The following is a 13247-nucleotide window of genomic DNA, read 5'->3' as shown; positions in this document are numbered from 1 at the left end:
GCTCGAGCTACGTACCTCTTCAACATCCACAACCTAACTGTTCGGCGACAGCTCTTCATCCTTTCATCCAGCGTACTCGCCAAGTTTTCTTCTCGTGTTGAGATCTTCATATCACATACAGTCTCCTCTGTGCCACAGGTCGTTCGAAATCTCATATTCAAGACCTTTGGTTTCGTAAAACCAGTTTATAATATCGAAGGAGTTGTCATCACTTTATCTCCAGAATGGCGCTCGATAACTACTATCACAATAAAATCGAGAGCATGAAGCTCGAGATTATTCAAGGGCAAGCGGTGCTACGGAGATTGGAAGCACAGCGTAATGACTATAACTCGAGGGTGCGGTTACTTCGGGAGGAACTGGGCTTACTCCAACAGCCTGGCTCCTACGTCGGCGAGGTAGTCAAGGTAATGAGTACCAAAAAGGTACTCGTGAAAGTACATCCAGAAGGGAAATATGGTTAGTTTGATACCCGCATTTTCCTCGAATTCGTCATCCTTTAGCTGACTCGTTTTGGCGTGCATCTAGTGGTGGATATTGCAGATGGTGTCGACATCAGCAAGCTAACTGTAGGCAAACGAGTCGCCCTACTTTCCGACTCTTACAAACTGGAAAAGATGCTACCTTCCTCTGTTGACCCTCTTGTATCTCTTATGATGGTTGAGAAGGTTCCGGATAGCACGTACGACATGATCGGTGGTCTCGATCAACAAATCAAGGAAATCAAAGAAGTTATTGAACTTGGCCTGAAACATCCGGAGCTGTTCGAATCTCTTGGCATCGCGCAACCGAAAGGTGTTCTTCTGTATGGGCCACCGGGAACTGGTAAAACTCTGCTTGCTCGAGCAGTTGCCCACCATACGGATTGTCGATTCATTAGGGTCAGCGGTTCGGAATTGGTGCAGAAGTATATTGGTGAGGGTAGTCGTATGGTGCGCGAGCTGTTTGTGATGGCTCGGGAGCACGCGCCGAGCATCATCTTCATGGACGAGATCGACAGCATTGGATCCAGTCGCATAGACTCAGCAGGCTCGGGTGACTCAGAGGTGCAGCGTACGATGTTGGAACTGCTCAATCAATTGGACGGTTTCGAGCCTACAAAGAACATCAAAATTATCATGGCTACGAACAGGCTGGATATTTTGGATCCGGCCCTGTTACGTCCGGGACGGATCGACCGGAAAATTGAATTCCCCCCGCCATCGTAAGCATCCTTTCCCTGGCTCTATGGCATGTTTCGGCAGATTGACGGGTAGTATGTATGCAAATGACTAACTCACATTTCTTATTGGCAACAGGGTCGAGGCTCGCGCTGATATTTTGCGAATTCACTCACGATCAATGAACTTGACGCGTGGTATCAACCTAACGAAGATTGCAGAAAAAATGAATGGATGCTCTGGTGCGGAGCTAAAGGGTGTATGCACTGAGGCAGGCATGTACGCCCTTCGAGAGAGGCGGGTGCATGTTACGCAAGAAGACTTTGATCTGGCTACGGCCAAGATTCTCAACAAGCATGACGATAAGGAGGTTGCTGTTTCCAAGCTTTTCAAGTAGACATAGCAAGACTGAAGAATGGAAGCGGCCTGATAATAGATCGAGCCTATTGCATAAGCAAGAAGCGTGTAACACCATTGCTACCATCCCGATTCTATTAAATAAAACTCAGCAAAGTAATCCAACTGGCTATTTTGGATACTGAAAACATGGGTTGCCTGGCACTCTTCCCAATTATGAATGATATAGAGATCAGTCAGTAATTCTCTACCATTGTGTCTAGTACAGGTCATTACTGGATGACCTTCCCAAGTCTCACCATATCCGATTTGGCATATTCAATGAGTGATAATCGTGGATAGGAGAATGTCTTGTGGGTCATAACAACCCCCTAGGCGAAATTTGAGAAGCCTTAATGAGGCAGTCACCTCACCTCACCTCACCTCATCCTTGGAGGGGGAGTTTCTAGCTTTTCCGTTTCTGTTGCTATGTTCACTGCCTATTGAGAACACCGCAAGTGGCCCCCAAAGATGGATCAACCTCCGCAAGTTATTACGACGGATATATATGTGGTACTAACGGCGACGTAATTAGTACTAACCCCACAGGCGCTTGCTAAATCTACCTGATATATATTAGTTAATAGCTTAAAATTCAATAGCCTGAAATGTTCGAGATGCTCAAAACTTAAAATGCTTTAAAGCCTAACATACTAGTATAGAATACAGGTCGATACTACTAGGTAGGTATGGAGCTTTGCACCATACGTCCGTGCAATATCACGTGATACCACACGGAGTAGAGTAACTTTTGGTGCACAGCTCTGTATCTATATTACTTCAGAAGGCTTAGTGAAAATCAAGGATAAAAAGTATGTATGACTGGTTGAAAAACATCCAGGCTTCAATTTAACTATAAATTTTCATTTTGACCGTAAGGTCAATCTATGTCGGAGTACTGATCCCACACTAGATACTTGGCACAACGGACATGTGCCAAGATATCGAGTCAGCCCAGGCGAGCTGAACTCAGCGGGGAGATATATCAAGGATGATCTGTAAGGGATACCTTCACCTTCTTTTCTTTTGGAATGCTAATTCATTGTAGGGTAGCTTGATCCTTTATTAGCCATATAGTACTGTAAATTGCGCATGATGAATAGAGCAAGTACCCTATCCTTGGTTGATTATAAGTAGAGGGTCTTATAACTAGTTACGGTTGTGCTTGTGCTAATTAATCGTTCGTGTTAACTAGTTAGTTGGTTACTCCAAAGCCATAAAGGAGGCCTCCTATTGAAAGGTAAGAACAGCTTGGGTGTCGAGGTACGGCTGAAGTCCATAACTTCTTAGTTATCTCTCCATTCAATGGACGGGAGACTGGGCCAAAAAGGGGGGAAGGATTGTACGAAGAACAACCAATTAAATTATTTATTGGAAGGACTGGATGATCGCTTTCTTGTGTGCTTTGGTTGACGCGTCGTGGGAAGAAGTTTGGAGTCCGCGTGACTAGCAGATCAGTTACCCCGTGTGTGGATCAGCCGATTGTCGTGTCTCCATACCAATTCCTTGAGTACTAGTAGTATCCCATTCAGGGTCTCGGCTCAGGTGGGGCAGTCCAGATCTGATGACCTTCAGTAAGGTGGATACTCCAGACGGAAAGAACCACAGAGTACAGAGTACTCCATACCCCCTGAATAAACATCGGTAGGAATAACCTTGCTTGCACGGATATCCATTTACAGTACTTGCTTGTATCAAACCCCAACCTCATCAACATCCGAGTAGAAAGGTACCATCTCGTACCTAACTAGATATTCTTGCCATACTCAGAATTGAGACTAAATTCCATCCTTTCATAGTGGACCTAGTTATGAGGGATTCTCCGGCAAGTTCCTCGGAACTGCCCAACCAATCCATGAGGGTGAAGGTAAATTTAGGGACCCGAAATACCTTTCTACAGCTCATAATCAAAAGCAACTTTGTTTTTTATGCTGCTTTGTTCTTCGTTCGATTTTTTAATGTTTCCTGCAGCGCTGTATTACCCACCTTGTTCGGGATGGGCTCATGTTTCCCTCCATGGCCCACCGGCGGTTGTGATATTGGTTGGTTGGTGATTGATTGACACGTCTCCCCATTCCAGCACATTCATAATGTATTCTTCATATAAGATCGACCCAGTTTATTCATTGAAGGGGGACTCGGTATTTTTCAATCACAAATCCGTGGTCGTATATTTCTCTCCATACTATCTCTTTCTCTAGACTTACAAAGACAAGAGCCAATCCGTCCATATATTTTAAGCTTGTTCCATCGGTTTTCTAGAATTTATTGATTCTACTTGTCTGGCCCACGAAATCATCGGCTTCCGGCCCGAACGCATTCCCCGGACTTGCTCTTTTAGTTATTTCCGTTTCGACTGTGTTAATTGTTCGGTGTACTTTCTACTCCTGCCGCTAGCACTATTTACTCGGTGTAGTTTGATTTGTTCGTTCAACCCAATTTATCCGGCTTACGCTTTACATTGTTACTCGCCATCAGACCCCCGTTACACTCTCGTTGACTCTTTCTTTTCACTAAATGCTTCAGATATACTCATATCCATGTTCATATATGTAAAGTCTCAGCCCGCTTCTCCTGCACTATCTCTCTGTCTACTTCAATAAGCGGCGCATACCACCTTACCGACCCTTTACTTTTCGCCTATACTGAACTATGGCCCAAGGAGAGTTGTGGTCTACACTAGTCACTGCAATCGACCCAGGAAATATCAGAGCTATGCCGGCCGTCCTTCAGTCAACTATCGATCTCTTAGAGACAGAACTGGCCAAGGCCAGGGCCGCGCTCAAAGAAATTCAACCTGATACTGCACCCATCTTGATACCTGGGGATGAGCTTGCCGTTGGGGCGATTGCGGCTTATCGCCAAAATCTCATTACACGAGCCTCAGACTTTTACTATGGCTCCCGCCGCCTATCTCCCAAGGAGGTGGGACTAGTCCCTGTCATCCAGGAGCTACAGTCAGATGAAGAAGAGGATGAGGAGTCACGGCCAAATCCCGAAGGTATTATTCTTGCGGCGCATCCCAAGCAAGTTTCCCTCGTGGATGTTCTCTCGAACAGTCTGATTCTCGATCATATGGCTCCATACCTCTCAGTCCCAACACTGCTTGCCCTAGCCTCAACGTCGCACGTTCTTCGTTCCATGATTATGGAAACTCCGTATATTTTTCGGCATCTCGATCTGACCCAATTTCCTGGACACTGGTTTCCTAATAAGCCATTAAGGAGCTCGGAAGCTCGGGTTAGTAACAATGAACGTCTGGAGAACTCCTTGACTGAGGATGCACCCCATTCGGCCCCTCTCCAAAGAATATTCGCTGGTTTGGGGCGGGGTTCCATCCTTCAAGATGTGCGAACCCTAATCTTGGATGGTCTCCCTGTTCCAGCAGATCTGGTTGCGGAACTTATCTTGACAGACCGTTTCAGTATAAACATACTGTCAATAAGGGAATGTCGTCAGCTAAATGAGCGCAAACTGATACAGGTGCTTCAGCGAGCTGTCCGGCCTTCGCGTCCCAAAGGGACCCCTCGGGTGAAAGGTATTTATTACTTCACCCCGGTGAGCCAGCCTCGAGCCATCATGAGGAGCCGGTACCGTGACTGGTGGAGTTCCAGATGCACTCGTACAACGAGCTACGGAGCCCTGAAGACGCAAGAAGAGCCCCAATCCGATGGCGCTCGTGAGAGCGCATTGTATTATCAGAATGCGTGGTATTGCCCCGCTGGAAAACTTATACCTCGCTCGATCGAGGAAGGTTGGGCCCCCACAATCCAACAATGCGAGGGTATCATATCTTTCGACGCCGTACTGTGTCGTGGTCCCCGGCATAATTTTGATCTCTACAAATCACCAGGACATAACGAAAATAGGTATCAGGGCGAAGTTCAACCGCTCGAACCAGCAATCGCTACCGTCGCCTTAGGTCCCAGAGGGTGCGACGGCTGCCATACTTCACCAGAAGGTCCGGCAGTTTGGGGTGAATCCCCGGAAGGGCAGTTTCCTTTGCTGGCCCCGCTCCCTTTGCATTCGTCATCTATAGCTGTGGCGAAGCGTCCAGCACTCTTTCCCGATGCGCACCCTATCCTCGTTGCCCGTTGCGCAGAGTGTTTGAACGATCGCTGGTGTCGTCGGTGCAACAAATGGTTCTGCACGAACTGCCTACCAAGTCCCGAACGGGTGAGGACTAACTTATCACCCCATCAAACTGCGATTAGGGGACCGCGAAGGAACCAGGATTCAAGCTTGTCTCACGAGCGAAGGGTAAATTTCTCAGTGACTGCTAAATCCCAGTGTTAATGAACAACCACCGCTGACATGAATGTTGCAGAGATTCCAACCTGGAGTGAGCAGAGATTGCTGGGAGTGCGGGCCGACGGCAAGTGTTTTTTTCTTCTTCCAATTTATTATACCAAAATGATGGACTTCTCATATTAATGTGATGTACTCTTTCAGTGTGCTACCTGCAAAATTGAATGCCAAAGAACGTGTCAGAGTTGCCAAGGAGAATATTGTATTGATCATAATGAAGGTTGCTCTCCAACGATGGTATGCTACTGAACTGGCTTGTATGATTTTCAAGCCACAAGGACTAATGAATGCCATTCTAGTGTGACTGGTGTAACACAAGTGCGCGTCATCGTTTGAGGCAGCTCTATTGACATGTGGGTAAGTTAAATGGGTGCTTCAGGTTATACCCAGGGAAGGTCTTATCTGAGGTGCTGTGAAGTGAATCATTGTTCATGACTTTTCACCAACATTGAGGGCTTTGTTTTTTCTGATCCTGATAGCATTAATAACCTTCTCCTTCCATGACCTGAACAAGAAGGCTGGCTTCATGCCAGCTGATACAATTCTTTTTGTCTGAGGGGTATGTTACGCCCTGGAAATAGGGAGCCAATGAAGTAACGTGGTTGTGCCGTTTACATCCGCCATATCTACTACGTAGAAGTTGTTTACTAGCTTCAAGTTGAAAGTAAGACCAAAGGCAGTTCTATTCTTGTGTTCTCTGTGTGTTTCTGCCTTTTCCTCGTCTTCAAATACAGTAAGTCCTTGGGACCACTCCATAAGTTCCTTTGTCTAGCGCTTTTACCTAATCCTTTCCTTTTCCTGTCTATTAATTGATCCCCTTCATACATATATAGATTAGAGAAATAGATCATATAGCCTCTCTAGATTTTTCAAGTCCTCAACGAAATCAAAATCTGCCGGCAGTGATAATCGAGAACTCCATTATATACTGTTTATTCTGCCCCGACTAGACCGGCTAATCCTGTTCTAGTAGGTGGATGGGATCACCTGGGCAGGAAAGAACATCAAAGTAATTGCCACTGATAGGTAGACAACAGCTGGTTATACATCAGATCTGAAACCCAGCAATTGCGGTCAGTAGGTCAGTTATTACTCCGCGTAAGGCTGAAGGCAATAGTTAACAAGTTAACTAGTAAATTTATGACAAATGTTTAGAAACTTTGGCGGTGAGGGTAGCTTCGAGAACAGCCGCGACGCTTCTTTTATCTTCGTATAAACTCCAGACTCCACTATCAAGAAAGGTTGCCCCGCCTATCTAAGATGTTGCGGAATATCTCATTCATTTTACCTCATAGCCTCTGCTATAGTTCCAGTCAGAGTCATGTCTAAGGAATCGAGCCTCTTGCGCTGGTCCTCCTCATTCACAGTCACTGCGCCCGGTCGTACGCCTAAGCTGCCCGGCGACAAAATCACTTTGCCCCAGTCCGCCCTCGAGCAACTCCTCGCAGCTGCCCCACTCCAGGAGGTATTTTCAAATAGGCCTGCTCACCCATATACTACAGCCTTTGATCCACTCAATCCACGAACCTTTGCGGCTGAGTCACGAGCACGCGAACAAGCTTTAGAACGTCAGCATCAGTTACCTCATCCGTTAACATTCCGTATTGTCAACCCCAAGAATGGCCGTGCGATATACGCTGGGATCCGCGAGTTCTCCGCCGAAGATAATGAAGTTGGTCTTAGTGTTTTCTTGAGAGACGCCTTAGGGATTGAAGACAACCAATTCCCGTCGGAGACAAGTAGGTACTGGCAGACTTCGGAACCATCGGAAGCGATAGACGCCACTACGGAACCACTGCCTGCTTCTTTAGCCCCGGAATTGGCTCCTATAGTCACAGTCCATGTTGAACAGTTGCCCAAGGGAACCTATGTTCGTCTCCGTCCTCTTGAGGCTGGTTATGATCCAGAGGATTGGAAGGCTCTGCTTGAACGATACCTACGAGATAACTTCACGACATTAAGTACAGGAGAGGTCTTGCAGGTGTCGGGAGGTCGGCACGAGTCGTTTAGGTTCTTGGTGGACAAAATTGAGCCAGACGGTGACGGCATTTGCATTATTGATACAGACTTGGAGGTAGACATTGTGGCCTTAACTGAAGATCAGGCAAGAGAAACCTACCAGAGGCGCCTGGAGAAGGCATCTCGTGCCATTGGAACCCAGGGGGACTCGTCAACTGGCGGGGTACTTTCTATTGGAGAGAAAGTGAATGGCCTGGTAGTTCCAGGTACATACGTTGACTACGAAATCCGCGAGTGGGATCGCGGAGAGCCTATTGTTATCACAGTTGAAAGCGCAGATGATGCGGATGTCTTCCTTTTTATCAGCCCCCTCACCGCTCGCCAGAGGAACCGTCCTAGGGAAGACCAGCACCTTTTGGGTGACTTCACTACCCAACCAATAAAGTGTATTCAGATTGAGTCCACAAATGTAGAGCTGGAGACGGCAGAGGCTCTATATGTATCGGTTTATGCATTCGGCAATTTTGAATACAGCGAGGAGCATTCACAGAAGCAAGAGCTACCGCTGCAATACAAGTTGCAGATTTCAACTAGTCATTCAGTTGGCTCCGACGGAGATTCGAAGGAGACATTAGCGCATGGTAATCCGAATGAAATTCAATGTGGCAATTGCCAACAGTGGGTGCCTCAGCAAACGCTAGTGCTACACGAGAGCTTTTGCCTTCGGAACAACGTACTTTGCCCCCAGTGCCATAATGTATTCCAAAAAAGGTCGTCTGAGTGGCAGAATCATTGGCATTGCCCTCATGACTCATCTTATGGCAATGATTTTGCAAGTAAGCAGAAGCATGCCGTTATCTTCCACTCCCAGCGTTCATGTCGCGCTTGTGGGCTTGAGATGGAAGGCCTTCCGCGACTCGCTCATCACCGCATAACTGATTGTCCAGAGAAACCAATCTTGTGTCAATTTTGTCATCTTGTAGTCCCCCAAAAAGGCGAGACGGATCCCGATATGCACGATCCAGAAGTCCTGGTCTCTGGACTTACTCCGCATGAATTAGTTGACGGTGGTCGCACAACAGAGTGTCACCTGTGTAACAAAATTGTTCGACTGCGCGACATGAAGACCCATTTGCGTCATCACGACCTGGAACGCTTGTCAAAACCCCCACCCCGTGTTTGCATGAACCAAAATTGTGGCCGCACACTTGATGGGCGCAGTGTACAAAATGCAGCCACGCCAGGGACTGACACGTTGGGCCTCTGCAGTTTTTGCTTTGGACCACTATATGTGGACACGTATGACCCAGAAGGAAAGGCACTCCGCCGTCGCATCGAGCGTCGATACCTTTCGCAAATGATGACCGGGTGTGGGAAGGCCTGGTGTCAGAATGAGTATTGCAAGAATGGGCGACGGATCAGAGAGCCTTTTTCCATACCAAAGAATGATACTCCGCTCGAATCGATGAGCGTAGCAAATATTCTAGCCACAATTAAACCCTTCGTCGACGCCATATGTCTGCAGAGCGGTAGTCTAAACACCGCGCCTTTTTACTTTTGCGCCGACCAAGTGGGCCAGCAGCGCCGCATACTCGCGGAGATGATAGCGGCCGAAGGTTCCATGGCTAGTAGCAAAGGGTATGATTTACCATGGTGTGTGGCATCTGTTGAAGCCACGGGAGGGGATCTCAGCAAGGCACGGGAATGGTTAGAGAACTGGGCACCTGCGAAAGACGAGGAAGGTAGTGTTCTATGCTAGTGTCTGAGGGAATTGGCAATCTCCATACTAATGCTGAGGCTTTACTCAGATTATCGATGATAGATAGTTAAAAAGGTATGGCGAGGGAAGCCCGTTCTGGTAGATAGTTCATCTTACGTACGTCATTTACGCTCAGGCCGGGGCGGAATTTCAGTAGAAAGTTAACTTTCTATTACCTGTACCTTTTTTGAGGCCTATTCCTATTTTGTTGCTTTCATCAGCCATAAGCAAGCAGCTGTCGTTGATTGGATTTGACAAACAGAAAGCCTGTAGGCACGAGTGTAGAGATCGCTGATTCATGATATTTTTTACATATTATTATAATGTGACCGAAATCCCTTGTTATCTACTCAGGACCGAGACCATCCACTTAGAAGACATATCACATTGGTTTCGAGAGAAAGCTTCAATATCAAGTTGCAGCCGTCTTTGCAGCCAAATTCCCACTTCCGCGTGAAGAGAAAATCCCCATGATCCCGAAAACGACGTAAAAAAGCGCCAATGGGTACGCTACTAAGCCTCTCATCCCACGCATCCGCGCAACCGCGCAAAACATTCCGGAGGAGCTGTAAGTACACCACCCTACGGCAGCTGTAGTCAACAGGTACCCGAACATAGTGTCCATAGGGATCATTATCCCAACAAGGTTAGTGAGCACAAGCGGTAGGAAACAGTAACCCAGAACACTAGCAGAGCGAGGGAATGTCAATGTGGCCGAGAAATGACCGGCGGCCGAGGCCTCGGAATACGAAGGTTTGTGATGAGGGTCGTAGTTGGCCTGGTCCGCAGCATTAGGCGCCGGGGCGGTATCGAGAGCCGGAGACATAAGACTAAGAATTAAATGTAAAGCGACAGTGCCGAAAACTGCAACGCCGTAGATATAACCGTAAAAGACTTTACCAGAAAGGAGGAGAAATGTTCCGTAGAGGACGATGTAAAGCAGTGCGCCATAGAGATCGCTGTCATCCATAAGATGTTGGTCGATCCGGGCGAAAGGGTTGAGCACTGTCAAAGTCTACAAAATGTAAGTTGATGCCATCATGATGAAGGATAACAACAAGGGGAACAAGCCTTAGTCCTGATATGTTCGAAATTTACCCCCAGCTCCTCCAACAACGGCGGTTCCCCCTCATATCCCTCTGTACCAAATGCAGCAAGCCACCCAGTCCTCAACCCACCCTGTTCGCCCATCCGCCCACTAACACCAGTGGCTGGAGACCCAAAGCCGCCATATCCACCACCAACCCCTCCAATAGGGTACGCCTGAGCAGCCGGGTTAGGGCCTGCACTAAAGCCACCATAGGAAGCTTGAGAGGGAGTTGTATGGCCAGACACAGAGCCGTAGGAAGAAGGATAAAACTGAAGGTTCTGTGCAGAAGCCTGGGATCCGTAGGGCTGTTGTTGCGGGTAGTATTGGGCCATTGGGGCCGAGTGATGAAGGCAGAAGTTGTCTAGATAGGGGAGGGTTCAAAGGTGAAAGCGCACACAAATAACAATACAATCGTAGTTTATTGGTGGTGTCAACGAATTAAGAGAAAGACAAATCAACATGGAGCGGAAAGCTGTAGTGGGAGAGCACAACTAGTAGTTGTAGTGACAGTTGTCGGTATTGCCGTATTAAGTCCGACGAGACCCGTGACTTGGATGGTTAAGAGGCTGATGTGGATGTTTACCAAATTGGGCTTAGATCATGTACAATACACTAATCACGCGGTACATCCATTGTAATACTAATACCACAAAGACTTCTATTAATCGCAACAAGACTAAGACTTTCTACAGGAAATTAATACCTATTCCAAGCTGCAAACCTTTACGGCCTTCTTCGCCTTTCCTTAGCACCAGTGGTAAAGAGAAGTTCAGCTCGAACCTAGCAGCTGGATGAGCGTACACGAGTCCAACTCCTGCTGCGATGCTAGGCATTCCATTACCCAGCTCGGAAATTGTAGAAACCATGGCATCCTTCACTTCTGAGCCTGTAGTAGGTGCGCTCTTCTGTGCGGTTCGCAGTGGCAACAGACGACCGCCATTGACGAACGCCTGAAACCGCAAGGGTTTTTCCGCACCAACTCGGGGTAGTGGAAGGAGCAAGTTTGCACTCCCTGCAGCATATACATCTCCTCCCACAGCATCAGCTCCATCGTGAGGCCCAAGGCCGCAGAGGCGGAAACCACGAACATCCGTGGGGCCTCCGAGAAGGAAGCGATCATTAGTGCGCGAAAGTTGGAGTCTGTGATCGGCATCCATTCCAAGGGGACAAAGGAGACCGGCACGGAATCCAGTGGTAAAGCTGATACCACTATCGCCTTCGATGCCAGGCACTGGAATTGGAATTGCATTTTGTGCTTCAATTTCAGATTTCCAAAAAGATACATCTCCCTTTAGCGGACCCCAACCGGCTAGCTCATTGAAAGCTTTAGCATAGTAGCCACGAGATGGAAGAAGCCCATTATCCCTGCAGTCTTTGGACCAGAAATGAAAGATGCTGCTTTTCACACTATCACCTGCGTCTGCTCGGACTGTTGGGGATGCGTTCTCCGCTAGCCCAGTCATCTGCCGCCAAAAACCATTGTACCCGACTTCATGGCGATGGCCAGACTGACTCATCCACCGGAGCTTACTCCAACCACCTTTCAAGACCTCCTCGTGACTAGCCCAGGCCTTTTGAGTAGAGCTGGCGATGCCGCCAATTTCCAAGCGGAAATCCGGGTCACTCAGAATAGGTGTCTCAAATGTTGCTTGGTAGGCAGACCTTGTCCTAGTACCCAGTGAAGCGTTCAAATTTAGGTTTTCGGCACCGCCAAACACGTTCCGCCAGAGAAGATTGCCATATGCGGATCCCTCCGTGTTACCGAGATCGGTCCCGGTCTTCAGTAGAACACGAGACTTCTCTTTGACCGATACATACACGTCAAGATTTGGGAGTCCCGTTTGTGGGTCTCCTTCGGGCGATTGATCCAAGTACACAGACACTGGTTGCTGGAAAATGTCTACAATTGCGTTAATCAAAGTCTTAGTGGCAAATAACAATGGGTTACAAACCAAATCTACTTAGTCTATCGGCACGTGCCGAGACTTCCCGTAAGGCTTCAGAGAGAGTGTAAGGCTTCTTCTGGTTAGAACTCAAAAGAGGGTTAAAAATCCGTTCAAGAAAGCCCCTGCGCGTGTGGTGTGCGTTAAGAACTTGAACAGAGGAAATGGCACATGGAAGGGTGGAGTTTTGGTCGATCTAATATCATAGGCATGGGATCAGTACTTATTGCAGTATGTTCAGTTGTCTTTTGCCTCTATGCAATATTAGAGAAGGGGGGAAACAAGGATAAGAAAAACATAAGAGGGAAGTGAAACCACACCAATTCCCCAAGACGGGTCTGCGCCTTCTGGTAGATGGCGTGTATTCGCTCATTCACGGCCTGCTGCTGCTCCTCGAGAACTTTCGGGTCGGCACGCTGTTGAAGACGCTCGAAGATCTGAGAAAATAGAGAAAAGTGGTTAGCAATCACAGAAATAAGCGTGCTTTGATCAATTCTAAGAGATCAAACGTACATCTTCATCTTCGGCAGAAAGTGGGGAAGACATTGTTGCGGCTACAATGGCCAGCGACACATCTGGAAGGCTTTCTCGGCTATCTTCGATTGTCCCGGAAGTTGAGATGAAGGCTACAT

The 13247-nt window shown here is 47.6% G+C and overlaps 5 protein-coding genes across 5 annotated transcripts; 3 read left to right on the top strand and 2 right to left on the bottom strand.

The window, feature by feature from the left end:
- Positions 1-9: 9 nt before the first annotated feature.
- BDV37DRAFT_249940 (proteasome regulatory particle base subunit RPT6) lies at positions 10-1687 on the top strand. The gene is made up of 3 exons (XM_032082142.1): positions 10-459; positions 529-1204; positions 1299-1687. Exons 1-3 carry the CDS (start codon positions 225-227, stop codon positions 1555-1557), a joined length of 1170 nt encoding a protein of 389 aa, XP_031940918.1. The 5' UTR covers positions 10-224; the 3' UTR covers positions 1558-1687.
- Positions 1688-3758: 2071 nt separating this feature from the next.
- BDV37DRAFT_249939 (uncharacterized protein) lies at positions 3759-6936 on the top strand. The gene is made up of 4 exons (XM_032082141.1): positions 3759-5816; positions 5884-5931; positions 6009-6101; positions 6164-6936. The coding sequence occupies exons 1-4, from the start codon at positions 4209-4211 to the stop codon at positions 6212-6214; spliced, it is 1800 nt and encodes a 599-aa protein (XP_031940917.1). The 5' UTR covers positions 3759-4208; the 3' UTR covers positions 6215-6936.
- Positions 6916-9818, top strand: BDV37DRAFT_133828 (putative ubiquitin fusion degradation protein (Ufd1)). The gene is made up of 3 exons (XM_032078746.1): positions 6916-8659; positions 8771-9565; positions 9632-9818. Exons 1-3 carry the CDS (start codon positions 7186-7188, stop codon positions 9640-9642), a joined length of 2280 nt encoding a protein of 759 aa, XP_031940916.1. The 5' UTR covers positions 6916-7185; the 3' UTR covers positions 9643-9818.
- On the bottom strand, positions 9789-11181 carry BDV37DRAFT_133843 (transporter YIP1). The gene is made up of 2 exons (XM_032078747.1): positions 10654-11181; positions 9789-10597 (listed from the first exon to the last, which is right to left on the bottom strand). The coding sequence occupies exons 1-2, from the start codon at positions 11002-11004 to the stop codon at positions 9995-9997; spliced, it is 954 nt and encodes a 317-aa protein (XP_031940915.1). The 5' UTR covers positions 11005-11181; the 3' UTR covers positions 9789-9994.
- A 56-nt stretch (positions 11182-11237) lies between these two features.
- sam50 (SAM complex subunit SAM50) lies at positions 11238-13183 on the bottom strand. Its single transcript, XM_032082140.1, has 4 exons — positions 13129-13183; positions 12936-13052; positions 12625-12811; positions 11238-12572 (listed from the first exon to the last, which is right to left on the bottom strand). The coding sequence occupies exons 1-4, from the start codon at positions 13159-13161 to the stop codon at positions 11359-11361; spliced, it is 1551 nt and encodes a 516-aa protein (XP_031940914.1). The 5' UTR covers positions 13162-13183; the 3' UTR covers positions 11238-11358.
- Positions 13184-13247: the final 64 nt, after the last annotated feature.

Source organism: Aspergillus pseudonomiae, assembly GCF_009193645.1.
Source record: "Aspergillus pseudonomiae strain CBS 119388 unplaced genomic scaffold BDV37scaffold_38, whole genome shotgun sequence".
Classification (NCBI taxonomy): domain Eukaryota; kingdom Fungi; phylum Ascomycota; class Eurotiomycetes; order Eurotiales; family Aspergillaceae; genus Aspergillus; species Aspergillus pseudonomiae.
Note: the sequence above shows the minus strand (reverse complement) of the source record. Positions and strands in the feature narration are given on the sequence as shown.